The sequence below is a fragment of the Trichosurus vulpecula genome, chromosome 2, assembly GCF_011100635.1.
Source record: "Trichosurus vulpecula isolate mTriVul1 chromosome 2, mTriVul1.pri, whole genome shotgun sequence".
Classification (NCBI taxonomy): Eukaryota; Metazoa; Chordata; class Mammalia; order Diprotodontia; family Phalangeridae; genus Trichosurus; species Trichosurus vulpecula.
Window position 1 is genome coordinate 107,906,323 of NC_050574.1, and position 14,566 is coordinate 107,920,888.

A 14,566-nucleotide genomic window follows, 5' to 3' on the forward strand; every position below is an offset into this window, starting at 1 on the left:
GCAGCCTGCCAAAATTCCACTTAGCAGCTGGTCCCCAAGCGAGGTCCCTTTGCTTGCCTTCCCAAGGCTTGTGGAAAGGATGATGCACACACACAAATATTTGTCATGGGCCGTGGGTTTGGGAAGGTGTTAGTCATGACCAGCATTTTCTTTTTCTTTGTTCATTTCAACGGAGAGTGTTCCAGCCCTGTGCTTTCTGCTGCTGCCGGGCCATCGCTTGCTCTGCATTAACCCACTGACCCTTGGGAGTCATTTTTACAGCATTGTACTGATGTAAACTGCATCAGCTCTGAAACGGGAGCTCCTGCCGTGGCACCGGGCTCGAGTGGCTAATCCAGAGGGAAAGTATTTGGGGGGAAGACATCTTGTTTGGTCCTATAGCCTGCCTTCACCCCACCCCCCCTTGCTCCATCCTGAGTAATTTCTGCTAACTCCTTGGGGGGCAGCCGATGAAACGCCCGCCTCCCTGAGATGCATATCATTAACCGCGTGTTACTTTCTCCTGCACAGATCAAGGCAAAGTAGATTTTCTGCCAGAAGACTTAGTGCGTAGTGCTGAAGATGGTAAATATCTTATCTGTCTATGCATGCCTGTCTTAGGCTCTGGGGTCCCTCTGACAGCAGCCATAGTGACACTCACTCTTGGCAGGTATAAATATAAGAGCCTTTTTGCTTGCCATCGTGTGATCAGAGATGCCTAAGGAACATGGGGTTTTGGCTCTTTTTGCTTCGTGTATGACTGGTCTTATTCCAAATGCTTCTGATGTCGATTTCTTCAGGTCGGTGAGAAACTCTTAATAATGAATGACTCAACTGAGAAGGCTGGGGGCTTTCAAAAAAAAAAAAAAGGAAATTGTATTTTAGGATGCTTGCTTGATTCTTTCTTGGTGACGTGTTGAAAAGAAAAAGCCCTTGGAGCCAGTGAGGAGTTGCGTTTGGGTGGGACTGGTTCTATGGGTGAATTATTCATACATTTGGCTACTGCTGTGTTGGGGCTACGTGAGGAACAGTGTAACGGAGGAGGAGTGGGGCCTGGTTTTCTCATCTGTACAATGGGGCTAATTAGACTGGCCCCACCTCCTTTATGGGGCTATTGTGAAGAAAGCAAACGTGATCAGCAGTTTTGTTCCAGTCACCTTCTTGGACCAGAAGGAGATCTGGCCCTAGCACAGCAGGGAAACCCAGGTTACTGAAACCTAAGAGCCTCTTGAAAATGAAGACTTGCTTTAAAACATGATTTTTGTGTCACTGATTCCTTTGGTAGGCTAGAGAAGCCTGCAGACCCTTTGTCAGAATAATGTTTTAAAATACTTAATTGAAGAAAATGCTAAATTTTAATTGGAGATTAATTTAAGTAAAGATATATTTTAAAATACCTTATTGGAGGAAATGTCAAATTTTAATTAAAGATTAGTTTAACTAAAGATATATTTTTACCCACGGACCCCCTAAAACATATTTACAGATCCTTGGGTCAGGGTGGGGGGCTCCACAGACCCTGAGTTAAGATGCTCTGCTTGAAAACATCAGCAGACCAGAAGGTTGGCTAGTCTAAATACTGATATAGATTTTAGACTTAGAAAGAGGTGCTGATATGATTTGGTGCCGCTTGAAGTCAGTTTGAATAACATTGCTTCATTGGGGGCAGGGAAGAAGACAGAACTGAAATAAATCTTAATTTTTTTAAGGCTTGGAAACGTGGCTTTAGAATTTACAAGCGTTATTTAAAATATTCACACAGAGGGTTCTTTGTTGTTATTGTTGCTTACTAGGGTGTTGAGTTAGATCATAGAAGTATGTGTTTTATTAGCCTTGCCACATCAAAGCCAGAGGATTCATTTTTAAAAGCCTAGTACTGTCAAACTTTAAAATATCCATGATTCCATTGGTACAGGTATTCCCTCTCCTGATGCAGATGTCAACCCACCCCCCCAAACCTTAGTAGGCAGTCTATTCATTTTTTTCCAACACCTCCCCTTACCCCCCAAAAAGAGAAGAAAGCATCTGATGTCTGACCTTAGACTGATGAGAATATTTTCCATCTCTGACATTTAGTTCTAGTGATATATATTTTTTTAAATACTTGACTGATTCTTATTTTATCTTTAAAACAAGTAGTAGCCATGTCCCTGTTTTACAGATGAGGACTTTGAGGTTCAGAAAGTTTGTGTGATTTCCTCAGAGACATAAAACTTTCTTAGTGGGAGGGTTGGGACTTGAACCTGGGTCTCCTGGATTCTAATCAAATACCTTTTCTGGTGAATCATGCTGCTTGCCTTTAAACAAATGGCTACTCGTGCCCATTTCTACTTAGTGGACATTTTTTGTTGGTAATGAAGACCTTTTTACAGGTTGGTAATTTTACAGATTTCTCCAAGGTAGAAATGATCTAAAATGCTCCCTGAGGAAGAGAACACAAGCTGTGATTCTACGCAATAGAGTCCTTAGTTTTGATTATAGATGTTATAACTTTCTCTTTTCATGTATTTTTAATCACTTTGTTAAAATGTTATTCTCAATGTTGCTCTTCTGAGCAGATCAGAAAACAGATCAGCAACAAGCTGCAAATGAATACATACCAGGAAGTGAGTAGTTGTACTCAAAGAGTAGAACCTTGGCACTGTATTAAGCATCTAGCTCTATTAAAATAACTAACTCCATTAATAATGCTATGTGTTTGTTACTAAATACCTGCAGCTCACAAAACTATTTCATTGTCAGGGTCTGAATTGCAAGCATGAAAGTGCTTTCTGGAGGATATTAACTCATAATTCATCTTGAGGATAGGGCTTAAAATGGGGAAAAAAATGTGTTAATGTTTAGTTTTGTTTGCCTTTTCAGCAGTATATTTGATGCTCATTGAGTCTGGTTGGGTAGAATGGCCTGGGTGACCTGCTTACAGTTAAACATAGTCCATTTAGGGCTACGTGGCTCTTACGTGGTTATAGAACGTTAGAGCTGGAAGGGACCTTAGGGCATAAAATATTGGAATATAGACTGTTTTGTTCTAGAATAGGCTTCTTAACCTGTTTTGTGTCATGGACCCCTTTGGTAGTCTGATGCCCTTTAGGGTAATATTTTAAGTGCATAAAATAAAATCTACAGGATTGCAAAGGAAACCAATTATATTGAAGTGTAGTTATCAAAATATTTTTAAAAATCAAATTCATAGGCCCACTGAAATCTGTCCACACACCACGGATCCCAGGTTAAGAACTCCTGACCTAGATAGACGATCCCTTAAAAACAGAATGTTAGAACAATGGAAGGTTAATTTAGGGATCATAGGGTCCAACCTCTTTCATTTACAGATGAGAAAATTGAGGTGAAATGATCATCCCTCAGTCATATAGTTAGTCACTGGCAGAGCCAGAATGGAAACCCGACATCTGGTACTCCCATCTTTCAATAATAGCCATCAGCTGCAGGTTTCTTGTACTTTTAGCATCAGACTACAGAATGAACAAATTGACCCTTTTTGCATGTGCCTTTAAGAATTAGATGTTTCCAATTCATATTAAACACATATGCATTTGTGTATATGAATTGATGTTCCCAGCCATTACACAGGCATCTGTATATTATGCATTATTCTAGCTGGTAGTTCCCATTTGGCCTTGAGCACTTTGGAATCAAAAGAGATGTTGAATTTGAATAGAGATAGCTGATGTTGGAAACGCTAATAGGCAGAAGGTCCTGGATTTGGAAGCTGGGAGACCTGGGTTTGAATCTTATCTCTTCCACTTACTGTCTGTGACTAGGCCGATTAAACTCTCTGGGCCTCTGGCTTCTTGTCTATAAAATAAGGAGTTAAACCTTTCAGGTGCCTTCCATCTCTAAGCCTTTGACCTCATGAGAACAAACAAATGATATGGCTAATGTCTTCCGGGAGCTAGTGTTCCTTAGCAGGTAGTTACTGAGAACCATAAATGGTAGTTCAGATTTTTTTATTTTTAGACTTCCAGCATTTTTCAAAATTCTTTCTTCACAACTACCACCCTGTGAAATATTCTCTGTGGAGAAAGTAGCATTATCCTCATCTTAAAGACAGTTGAGGAGAAGAAAGCTTGGAAAGGCAAATAAGACTTACCCAGCATCTTGTAAATGGCAAAGCCAAGACTTAGACACCAGTCTTTTGGTTTCCCCCTTACCATACCACCTACAAAAACCAAACAAACAAAACCCTAATTACTATAGTGGCTCAACAAACTGATCATCAAGACCAGAGAAGACTGTCATCCTATGGAAACTTTGACTCTCCCCCAGCACATAGAATAGTGTTCTGCATATGCTAGGCTGCTAATAAATGTTCCTAGATCTGGACTTGGCCATCTCAGTGTAGGTGCTGGCAATCTGTTTGAGCCACCCTTGATGGGATGTCACCTGTAGCCTAGAGCAGGGCTGTCCAAAACATTGGCCGTGCAGCCCGCCTGTGTCCATCACAAGCACAGAAATCCACACAAATGCTTTAGTTAAATCATTTATGTCAATTTCCACATCCGTAGTAAACACAGGCGGGCCACATTTTGGACAGCCCTGGCCTAGAGCCTGAAATCAAAGGTTGGCCTATTCGATTTTCCTTCCAAACCGGAGTTGAAGGTTCTATGTTTCCTCTGCTTCAGCTCATGACATGATAAAAGACTAAAACAGAAAAAAGAGGGAAGGAAGCCCAGGCCCTGAGCCCTTGTGGGGGGCTCTGTCGGGAGAAACGCAGCCTTCTGCTTGCAGACGTTTGGCTTTTCCAATTGTCTTTTGAAGTGTCTGCGGTAAGGCATTTTATTTCCTCTTTTTGGCTCTTGCCCCAAATTGGCCTGGAAAGTGAAATAATAGGCATCTCTCCCTCCCCCATAATTACCCAATTGGCTGAACACTTGGAGAAAGCAGAAGCTAGGGTTATGTGTGAGCCCAGGTTCCTGTACTTCTATGTAAATGAAAGTACAATGTTTGTTTGTCCGTCATGCTCAAAGAGAACCAAAGTGACATCATTATGTCAGGGTCAATGTACAAATGTGTCTGGCTGTGGCTGAACGTGCCAATATGAGCTTGGAAGGTTCTGATATGGGTCAGGCACAACTAGGGCCCCAGAAAAGAAGTCCAGGCCCTGGCTCACAAATTGCTTCCAACACATGCTATATACCCAATACCCATGTCTTTATTTAAGCCAGTAGCTGTATGTTTCTTCACAAGATTCAACCTTTTATGCCCTGTTAAAAATCAGTTGACTGGTATATAATTGCAGTATTTAAATTCCGAGCAAGAATAATACAAGCAGGTATTTACATGACCCTTTAGGGTCACACAAGCACTTTACCTATATTAGCTCATTTGAATTTGCCATCCGTCTTGTGAGATAGGTAGGTAGTACAAAGTGTTATTCCCACGTGTGCAAAGCTGAGGCCTTGAGGAAGTCTGCCCAAAGGTCACGTAGTTGGGGAATGAGAAGAACCAATGCTTGAACCAAGGGCTTTCTGACTCCCAAGTCCGGCACTCTGAACTTAGTCCCAAATCCATTAATTTTGTGCTGCCTTTAAAAAAAATATATAAGAAATAGAAATGGGCCTAGTTCAGAAACTTTGGCCACGTGATAGACAAATAAGAGTTCTCAGGACATTGTGGAGCCATTTTCTGATTTCGTGGAGCCTAAGCTCCTGTGGAAGTCAGCAAAATTCCCATGAAATGTATGTAAAAAATGGAATTTTACCAAAGCGGGTACTGTTCCAGTGTGACAATAAATATAAGTGATGCTACCTTCCATCAGAGATTAGAGCCAAGAAGGGACTCCAGAGACCAGCTAGTTCAGCTTTGCATCTGCTAGTCACCTCTGTATCCCTACTGTTAAAAGATACTCTGTAGCATAATAATAATGTCTGGTGAAACAGCCATTAAAATCTGTTTTCTAGTCTGCCCCTTATTATATATTGTTCAAGAGTACATCATTAGGAACTAGAGCTCAATTTGAGCATATTTTGGGTCATTGCCATGAAATACGAGCTGAGATCATTTGACTATTTTAAATTGATGTCATGGGATCATAAATTTAGAGCTGAAATGGCTTTTAGAGATTGTCTTCATTTTATAGAAGAGGAGCTAAGGTCTGGAGAGTTTCTGTGACCTGCAGGTAGGAAGTAGCAACAACAGAAATCTGAACGCAGCTGCTCTTACACCAAATTCAGCATTCTTTCTACGAAAAGCTATATGCTTTGATAGAAATGGCGCGGTTTGTGGTGGCAAAAGATTTAAAGTAAGAATAGAAGAGCCCATCGTTTTTACATGTAAATCCTTAAAATTAGGAATGGGACATATCTACAAAGTACCTTCGGAACCAATCTAGCAGTATCTAGGCAGCATTTTCAGGCTCAGGGCTTTCTTTGGGTTTTCTCAGTAGACCATTAGGGCAGATCTACTTGGCCTTGGGTGCTTCTCAATAGATTTTGGCTCAGTGACAAATAATTGACACAGGGACTTTGACTCTTTGGAGAGAAAAAAATAAAAGGTTTATAAATTCAACCTTTTCCGTGGTTGTGAGTGAACCATCGTCAGAAAACTAGCTTTCCAATTTTGAACTACAAAAGATTAATGATTTCTCCATTGCCATCTTTTACTGAGAGATTGTGGGGCTTTAGAGAGAGAGCGCTGGACCTAGAGCCAGGAAACCTTGGATTCTAATCTCTCTTCAGACTATTAAAAGCTGTGTAGCCCTGGACAAGCCACTTATGCTCTCTCAGCCCCATTTCTTCAGCTGTGAAATGAAGAAGAAAATACTTATAGGACTTAACTCACAGGGCTCTTTTGAGGATCAAACGAAATAATATAGGTAAAGTGCTTTGCAAATTCGAAAGTGCTATCCATGTTTATGGTAGTTATTACTATATTCCTTGAAGGATATCAGCATATTTGTATTTAAATCCTTAGATATTTAAGGGCAAGAGGACTTTCAGAACTGAATTATGTTAGAAGATTCAGACAATTCAAATGAAATAGTTTCTCAGCCTGCAGCATGTTTGAAATGTATAGTGTATCTCAGGGAGGTGAACTAATAAATTTTTATGCAAATTCTTTTTGAACCTAAGGTGAGCTTGCTCTATTCTGATGTAAATAATTAAAAACCAATTTGCATTAAAAAGCTGTAATATAATTCAGGTCCAGTTCCAGAAATGTTGACCTGGAAGAGATTTTGGAGATTATTATGTTCAAACCCCTAAAATTTTAAGCTGAAGGCTAGACAGGGAAAGTGACTCACCCAAAGTCACTCAACCAGTAACTGGCAGAGCTCCAGGGATCCATATCACCTGACTCTTCAGCCCAATGGTCTTTGAATCTCATATTTTATATTATTTTTCAGTTTGGATTTGGTTCAGCTCCTTGTTAGATATCTATATCTAATTTATCAGCGCTGCATGTATCTTCATCATGTTCCTGCATGTGGACCTCTGTTCCTTTAGTCTCTGAACAAACACATCTCTCTTCATTGAAATGTTTGATTTTAACATGAGTGAAATGTTGCTGCCTAACAGTGGTGAGAATATTTTGAAAACAGACCTGCTGCTCTTTAGTTTCCACAGTGCCTTCACATCCTGATAACCAATTTGCACATCCCGAAAACCTCAAAAGGATGAGCAAGTCTGTTCCAGCATTCCTCCAAGATGAGGCAAGTCTGCATTTTTTAATACAAGAAAAATGACATTTGACAGGTGAATTTCTCCCTCTGGGTCTGTGTGCTTGTAGTGCTCTGTGGCACTACACATGGAAGTGGTCAGTGTTATTGGTCTTTGTTTTTCTGGTCTATAGAAAGTATCTCAAGTTCAGGAGAGAGGAAAACCATGTCTCATTTGACTATCACCAGCTTATTTGTCAAGTGGAGCTCCACATGGGCCCCAGAGGCTTTCCTATTCCCCAAAGTGGCTAGAAAGTAGAGGTTCTGAGAATCATTTGTCATGAGAGGATGAAAAAGATAAATATTATTCTCCATTCTTGGGAATTGATCTGGAGCAATCTGGCTTGGGCAGTCCATCCATGTTTTTGATGAAAGTATTAGTTTACTAAAACAAATAAATATGCTGGGGTTAAAACATGTCCATTGATTTTAAGGGGTAATTTAAGTACTGCTGAGTGCCTCCAAGCTGTTTAAATCTCATTTGCTTCTGGTCCTGTTAGATTGCTGAAAGCTTCCCATTTTTAGCTTTGAAAAATTGTGGAGATTTTTTTTAAAAAATTGATTCTCAAGAGATAACAAATTTGCTGAGCTCTCGTCACTGAGAGCTTGGAATAGGCCTTATCATCTACGGGAGTCACAAGGCAGATTCTCCTCCTGCCTCTAATTACTACCTAAATATCCACCTTCTCAATTCAATAAACATTTATGAAGCACCTTCTATGTGCCTGGCACTGTACTAAGCACTGGGGATACAAAAAGAGGCAAAAGACAGTCCCTGCCCTCAAGGAGCTTACAGTCTAATGGGAGAGACAACAGGCAAACACATACACTCACTCTCTCTCTCTCTCTCTCTCTCTCTCTCTCATTCTCTCTCTCATTCTCTCTCTCTCTCTCTCTCTCTCTCTCTCTCTCTCCATGCAATGCTTTTGTGATTACCTTTCATCTGAAGGGTGATTCTCTAAGAACTGACCAAACTAGAATGTTCTCCTAAAGACATAAAGATTGAAAAAGAGAAGTTGGAAACCAGCCTCAGATACTAGAATCTCTTTATTGTCTCCCAGTCCTATCATTCCAACTTGTAAGCAATATAACATACCTTTTTCCAGGGCTTCTCGGGCACAAATGAGTCAGAGCTTCCCACAAGGCTGGCCCAAAGCTGAATTCTGTGACATTCAGTGCTCTGACTCTTCCCTGCCTGTGACATTTACCCACCCTCATTGTGTACCTTATCCCTTCCTTCCATCCCCTACTTTTCATGTGGTACCCTTTGGTCTTTTTCCTGTTTTCATCAAAACCTCCAAAGAAAGGTCCTGGTAGCAATCATTTGCACCTTAGTATGAATTTAAGCCACTGTGGTCCTTCTCTGATGTGTATTTAAATTTCATCCCTCATTAAAATAAGGAATTACATCTCCTATCAGAGTTCTAGATATCACAGGAAGTAGATTGGGAAGTGTACTTGGGGGATAAGAGGTCCTTTCCAGCCCACTTCTGCCCATGTATCGCTCTATCCTTGGGTTAGATTCACTGTCCTGTAACCGTTCAGTGGTTGAATTTTTTTAGGAGTGCAAATTAAGGTTTTCTTTGCAACATAACAGTCATGCTTTTCAGCTACCTCCAAAGTAGGAGCTGGAAAGGAACTGGTTTTATGCCAACATAAGTCCAGCATTTTGGCCTCTGACAAAGTTGGATAATGCTTCACTATATGGATAGAGATAAATTATACTGGTTCGTTGCTATGGTTTTTCTCCTTCGTGAGTTTTCAAGTGTCTATGATTCTGGCTATGTAGAAGTGACAACAGATTATGTAAGTTTGTATTTTTTTTTTAAATGTAGAAGAGAAGACATTTTAAAAAATATGTTTCATGACTTGATTAAAACTGAAAAACTCTTAATTGTGGATTATCTCATGCTGATTGCATCAGTTCTGGAACACTACAGAATTCCATCAAGAGATTGAGCCAGTAATCCACACAGAAAACCCCAAGTGGATGAAGAATATATTATGATGTGCTGTTGGAAGGGCTACCCATTGAATGAGCATCAGTACCTCCATTTTGGAAAGGGACTACAGATGGACAGTGAGCTTGACTAAGGAATTGAATAGAAGGATATCAGACAGGACTACATTTGGGAAGTTGTGTCCTGCTTTAATCCCAAGATGCTTCCTGATAACAAAGTCCTACTTATCTAATACCAGAATCCTCCTCTTGATAATCACAGATTCATAGTACCTCTGAGTTGAAAGAAACTATACTGACCAAGAATCTCGCTATATCATGCTTGACAAGTGGTCATTTAATGAAAAAAAAGCGACTACGTCTCTACGCAGCCCTTCTAATCCCTTCAGATAGTGCTAACTGTTAGGAAATTCCTCTTTTCATGAAGCCTAGATCTGCCTCTGCAACATTCAGCTGTTACCCCTAGTTCTGACCTCTGAGGGCAAGCATGAAAGGCCACCAAATCCTTCAAGACAGATTATGGCCTTTCTCAAATCTTCTCTTCTCCAGACTAAACCTTTGCTCAAATCTCAGCTAAGGTCCCAATTACTGCCTTTCCCTCTGAGATTTTCTATTTCCAATTTAGTCTGTATGTATATATACACACACATACACATACATATACATATACATATATAAACATAGCTATTTGCCTGTTGTCTCTCTCCTGCCCACCCCTGCCCTCTGCTTGGATTATGAGCGCCTTGAGAGCGCTTCTGCTTTTCTTTCTATCCTCAACACTTAGCACTGTGCCTGGCATATAGCAGGCACTTAGTAAATTATACTCTATCATTTATCATCCCCACTTCCTTGAACCCATCACCGTTGAGCATGGTTTCCAGTCTCCTCACAACCCTGGCTATCCACTTCTAGACTCAAGCTTTTCAATATCCTTCCTAATGTTCCCAGCAAAGATGTCCACTGTCACCACTTCTTTTCAGCATGCTATCAGAAATACTACATACCAACATATAGGAGAGGGATACTAGAAGATACAACTAATAAATATTCCTTTACATAATAGAAAAAATGCTAAATATTTTAGATTAATCCAACGTGAGACACACAAAAACCTATATCAAAGGAAATATAAAACTTTCAAGATTTGAATAAATGGGTAAAGATACCTTACTATTGGTTGAATAGAATAATAATGAGGGTATCCCCCCCCTGGAAATTTACACATTTAATGCAATACCTGTTAAAATCCCAATGGAGTATTTTATAGATGTGGGTAAAATGACAGTATAATTTGAATGGAAAAAACAGACAAGAATACCAAATAATCTATTGTACTGGTGGTAGTGGTGGGTGGCAGGGTGATGATGAAAGGGAGGCAAGCTAATAGACTTTAAAATTTATTATATAGTGACAACTGTTAAAATTGCCTGCCACTTGTCTAAAAATAGACCAACTAATGGAAGAGACTAAAAAGTTCTAAAAATAGAGCATGTAATAAAAAATTAATATATGCTGAACTAAATAAAATTGAGGGGGAAGGGAAGGAAAAAAAATTAACAAATGCTCTTAGGAACTTTGAATAACAAGGAGAACAAAATTTTAGATCTACAGTTCATAAATTACATTATTATAAGTACCATACAGACTAATAAATGTGTGTATATGCTCATGCATATGGTAAAATTAAAAAATGATAAAAATAAGAGTATTTTCTACCACTTAAATGTGAAGAAAAAATCATTTGACTTTCTTAATGCTAAAAATATATATCAGGGACAAGTTGCTAAATTCAGTTATGTAAAAATAATAATTTTATGCACAGTGAAAATCAATGGAAGTAAATGAAAAGCAACAATGGGAAAAATATTCCTATTGGTTAAAGCTCGATTTTTTGGTGTAATCAGAAACTCTCAATCTCCAGTGGGCAAATAGCCAAAGGGTAAGATACTATAAAAGGTAAACATTTTGAAAAATGTTCAGCACTGCCAGTCATTAAAACAGCAGATTGTAGAATACCTACGATGCATGCTACCTCTCAACGTGCATTAAATGAGCAAAATAAAAATTATCAAGCTCATATGGCCGTGAATCATGGAAGATCATAGTTTCAGAAGAATCATAATTACAGGTGACCCTAAGGGCAGATATGTGGACAGATGCATGGTGGGTTAAAGAACAATGATGACTGGGATGTAATAGATAACACATCACTAAGGATGTCTAGGACCAGAGAAGATACTGGGACTGAGATGAGGCTAGAGTTAAGAATAACAGATGTGTAGCGGAGGCCTGGACTAGCATCCACAAATGAGAAGAAGCAGAAGAAGGCCTCCAGGTTAATCTTTGACAGAGGATTTACAGCAAGAGGTGGACGAGAATTGCAGAGGATGAGAAAGCCTGTATAGCTTGCGACTTGTACCAGTATAAGCAGCATAGCACTGGTGAGGTCACAGATCCATCAAAGTGTTAAATAAGAAGGAAGTTGTATCATGAAGCCTAAAATGGTTATGGGGGGAAATGAAAATGAAATAGGATCATTTCTGCTATCTCTTTTCTCTTCAGCCCTGGACCAATTTAAAGAACCATGTGGAAAAATGACAGGATTTTTGTTGTACCTTTGCATAGAAGATGTTTCTTTTTTTTTTCAGTGATGGATTCCACTCTCTTCTCACCCCATATGAGAATTGGTTTCATAGCATTGACCCTGATTGGCATGGCATGATCTGTTGGCATGAACTAACTTTTTTCTCTAGGAAGGTGTTTAATGGATCCCTCTCCCCACCCCACCTTTAGTTACCTGTTACCTTAAATTCCTCTCTCAATATAGGAGCTCACACTGGAAGCTTAACCAGAAAAATCATAGAATGTTTGAGCCAGAGTGAACCTTAGAGAGCCTTCTAACCTAGTTGTTTCTTTTTACAAATGTGACCTAGTCAAGGGAATTGATTTACCTGAAATCCCATGGCAAGGTAATGACAGTCAAAACCAGAGACCTTCAGTCTCTTGACTTGGAGCACAGTGTTCTTTCCAATATTCTGTGCTGTAAAAGAAACCTAGAAGGGGGGGAGTAGTACTATAAAAACTAGTATGTGGAGATCCAGTATGGTCTAGTGAATTAGGATACTGGACATCTAACCTCTCGAAGCCTCAGTTTATTCATCTTTATTGAGGGCATTGTACTTTATGACTTCTAAGGTCCTTTCCAACTCATATCTCTCCATATACGTATGCATTTAGATGAAGGTAACTCGAGTTTAAGGCAAGTACTGAAATTAGCATTATAAACATTTTCCTTGCCCCTACATTCCCAGTATTTTCCCCTATAAATTTCATTTCTCAAATTCCCAGCTCTGAAGTATTGATTTGATGTTTTTAAAACAGACAGGTACCGTCTCATGTAAATTAAATGTATTGCTACTTTTTTGAATTTCAAATATAATGGTTGTATATATGAGCATAATAATATATGAAAATTCATAAGATTTTTTAAAAGAAAATGGGATTAGAATGCAAATAGATCTGTTTTTCCCCAGCTTAGACTCAAGTAAATTATTTGATCTCCAAGTTAAAGGACATGTTAATAATGAAAAGGAACTAAACAAAATATTGACCCTTGAATCCTCTCATTTGGAGTAAAGTTAATTAATATCCTATGCAGAAAATAGAAGCCGTAGAGGGTGGAACATAGAATGTTAATGCTGCATAACAGCATGACCTTTGGGTCCCCTCACCTTGTCTTCTAGCATATTGGTGAGGCTGTCTCCCCAGGCATTTCAGTAACTCAATCCCCTTAGAAGCCAGAGGCCCACCTTATACTTAGTTCCTCCCCACGGCAAACAGTGTTTAGAGTGTTTCCAATGTACTTGGGAAATGCCACAGAGCAATGGGATTCTAAGACTTAAAATTTTACCTCTCTACTCTTCCACGTAGATTCTGACCACAACTTGCTGTGGCCCTAAATAACTTCTGCATTATGTGATGTCTTGTAGAGTGATGACAGAGAGACCGATACCGCATCAGAAAGCAGTTACCAGCTTGGCAGACACAAGAAGAGCCCGAGCTCTTTAACCAATCTTAGCAGCTCCTCTGGCATGACATCACTGTCTTCTGTATGTAAACAAAGGCTTAGTTCTAATGGCTCCCTGCTTTCGCTCAGTCTTTCATTGCCATCCTTGCCCTCTGTAAACCAGTGCTGCTTTATTTTGCCATTTCTTTAACCCTAAGCACCAGAATGCCTTTCTACTTGGCAACTGGCCTCTAACCAGCTAAATTTTTTTTTCTTGGTTGTGCATCAGCTCCAAAAGAAATAGCTCCATTTAAATATCTGTATGTATCTCAAAGTAGGTGACTTCAGATGGCCAACAATATTAATATTTCCTGTATGATGCTTGACAAAATCACAGGGAATATCCTTTATAGTGTGTGTGGGTATTTATGTTTGCGCACGCATTTGTATGTATATGTGTGTTAGTGTTGCCTACTTAGCTGGTCACAGACTTGGCAGGTATTTTATTATAGGAATTAATTGTTGATAAGGATCTATGAATGGCCCCATATTGATCAGATAGCTAGCATTTGGGTTTATGCCATCATCAAGACTAAGGATTCTTAACCTTTTTTTTATCTCATGGGTCCCTTTTGCTATCTGGTTTGTTCCATGGACCTCCTTCTCAGAATAATGTTTTTTAAATTAAAAATGAAAATAAAACAAATACATAAATTACAAAGAAAACAAAGGTTAGTGAAGATAAAGATGTAATTTTTTCCCATCCAACGTTCACAGATTCCCCTGAAATCTATTTATGAAACCAGGTTAAGAACCTGATTTAGATATTGTAGAAATATCTAGGGCAGCTTCCCCTGACTCCTGAGGGTTGGGGCTCTTGCACCCCAGACCTTGTAGTACGTGGATAGAGATTAAGGGGAATGATGGCATGGCAGCAGTACCCAGC

General features: G+C 39.4%; 1 protein-coding gene across 1 annotated transcript in view; it reads left to right on the top strand.

The window, feature by feature from the left end:
* Positions 1 to 14,566, top strand: part of SYTL2 (synaptotagmin like 2) — a 105,145-nt gene that overhangs the window by 61,448 nt on the left and 29,131 nt on the right. Inside the window, exons 9-12 of the mRNA XM_036746030.1 lie at positions 511 to 564; positions 2,538 to 2,585; positions 7,554 to 7,648; positions 13,604 to 13,723. Coding sequence (XP_036601925.1) covers positions 511 to 564; positions 2,538 to 2,585; positions 7,554 to 7,648; positions 13,604 to 13,723 — 317 coding nt within the window. The remainder of the gene's footprint in view (positions 1 to 510; positions 565 to 2,537; positions 2,586 to 7,553; positions 7,649 to 13,603; positions 13,724 to 14,566) is intronic.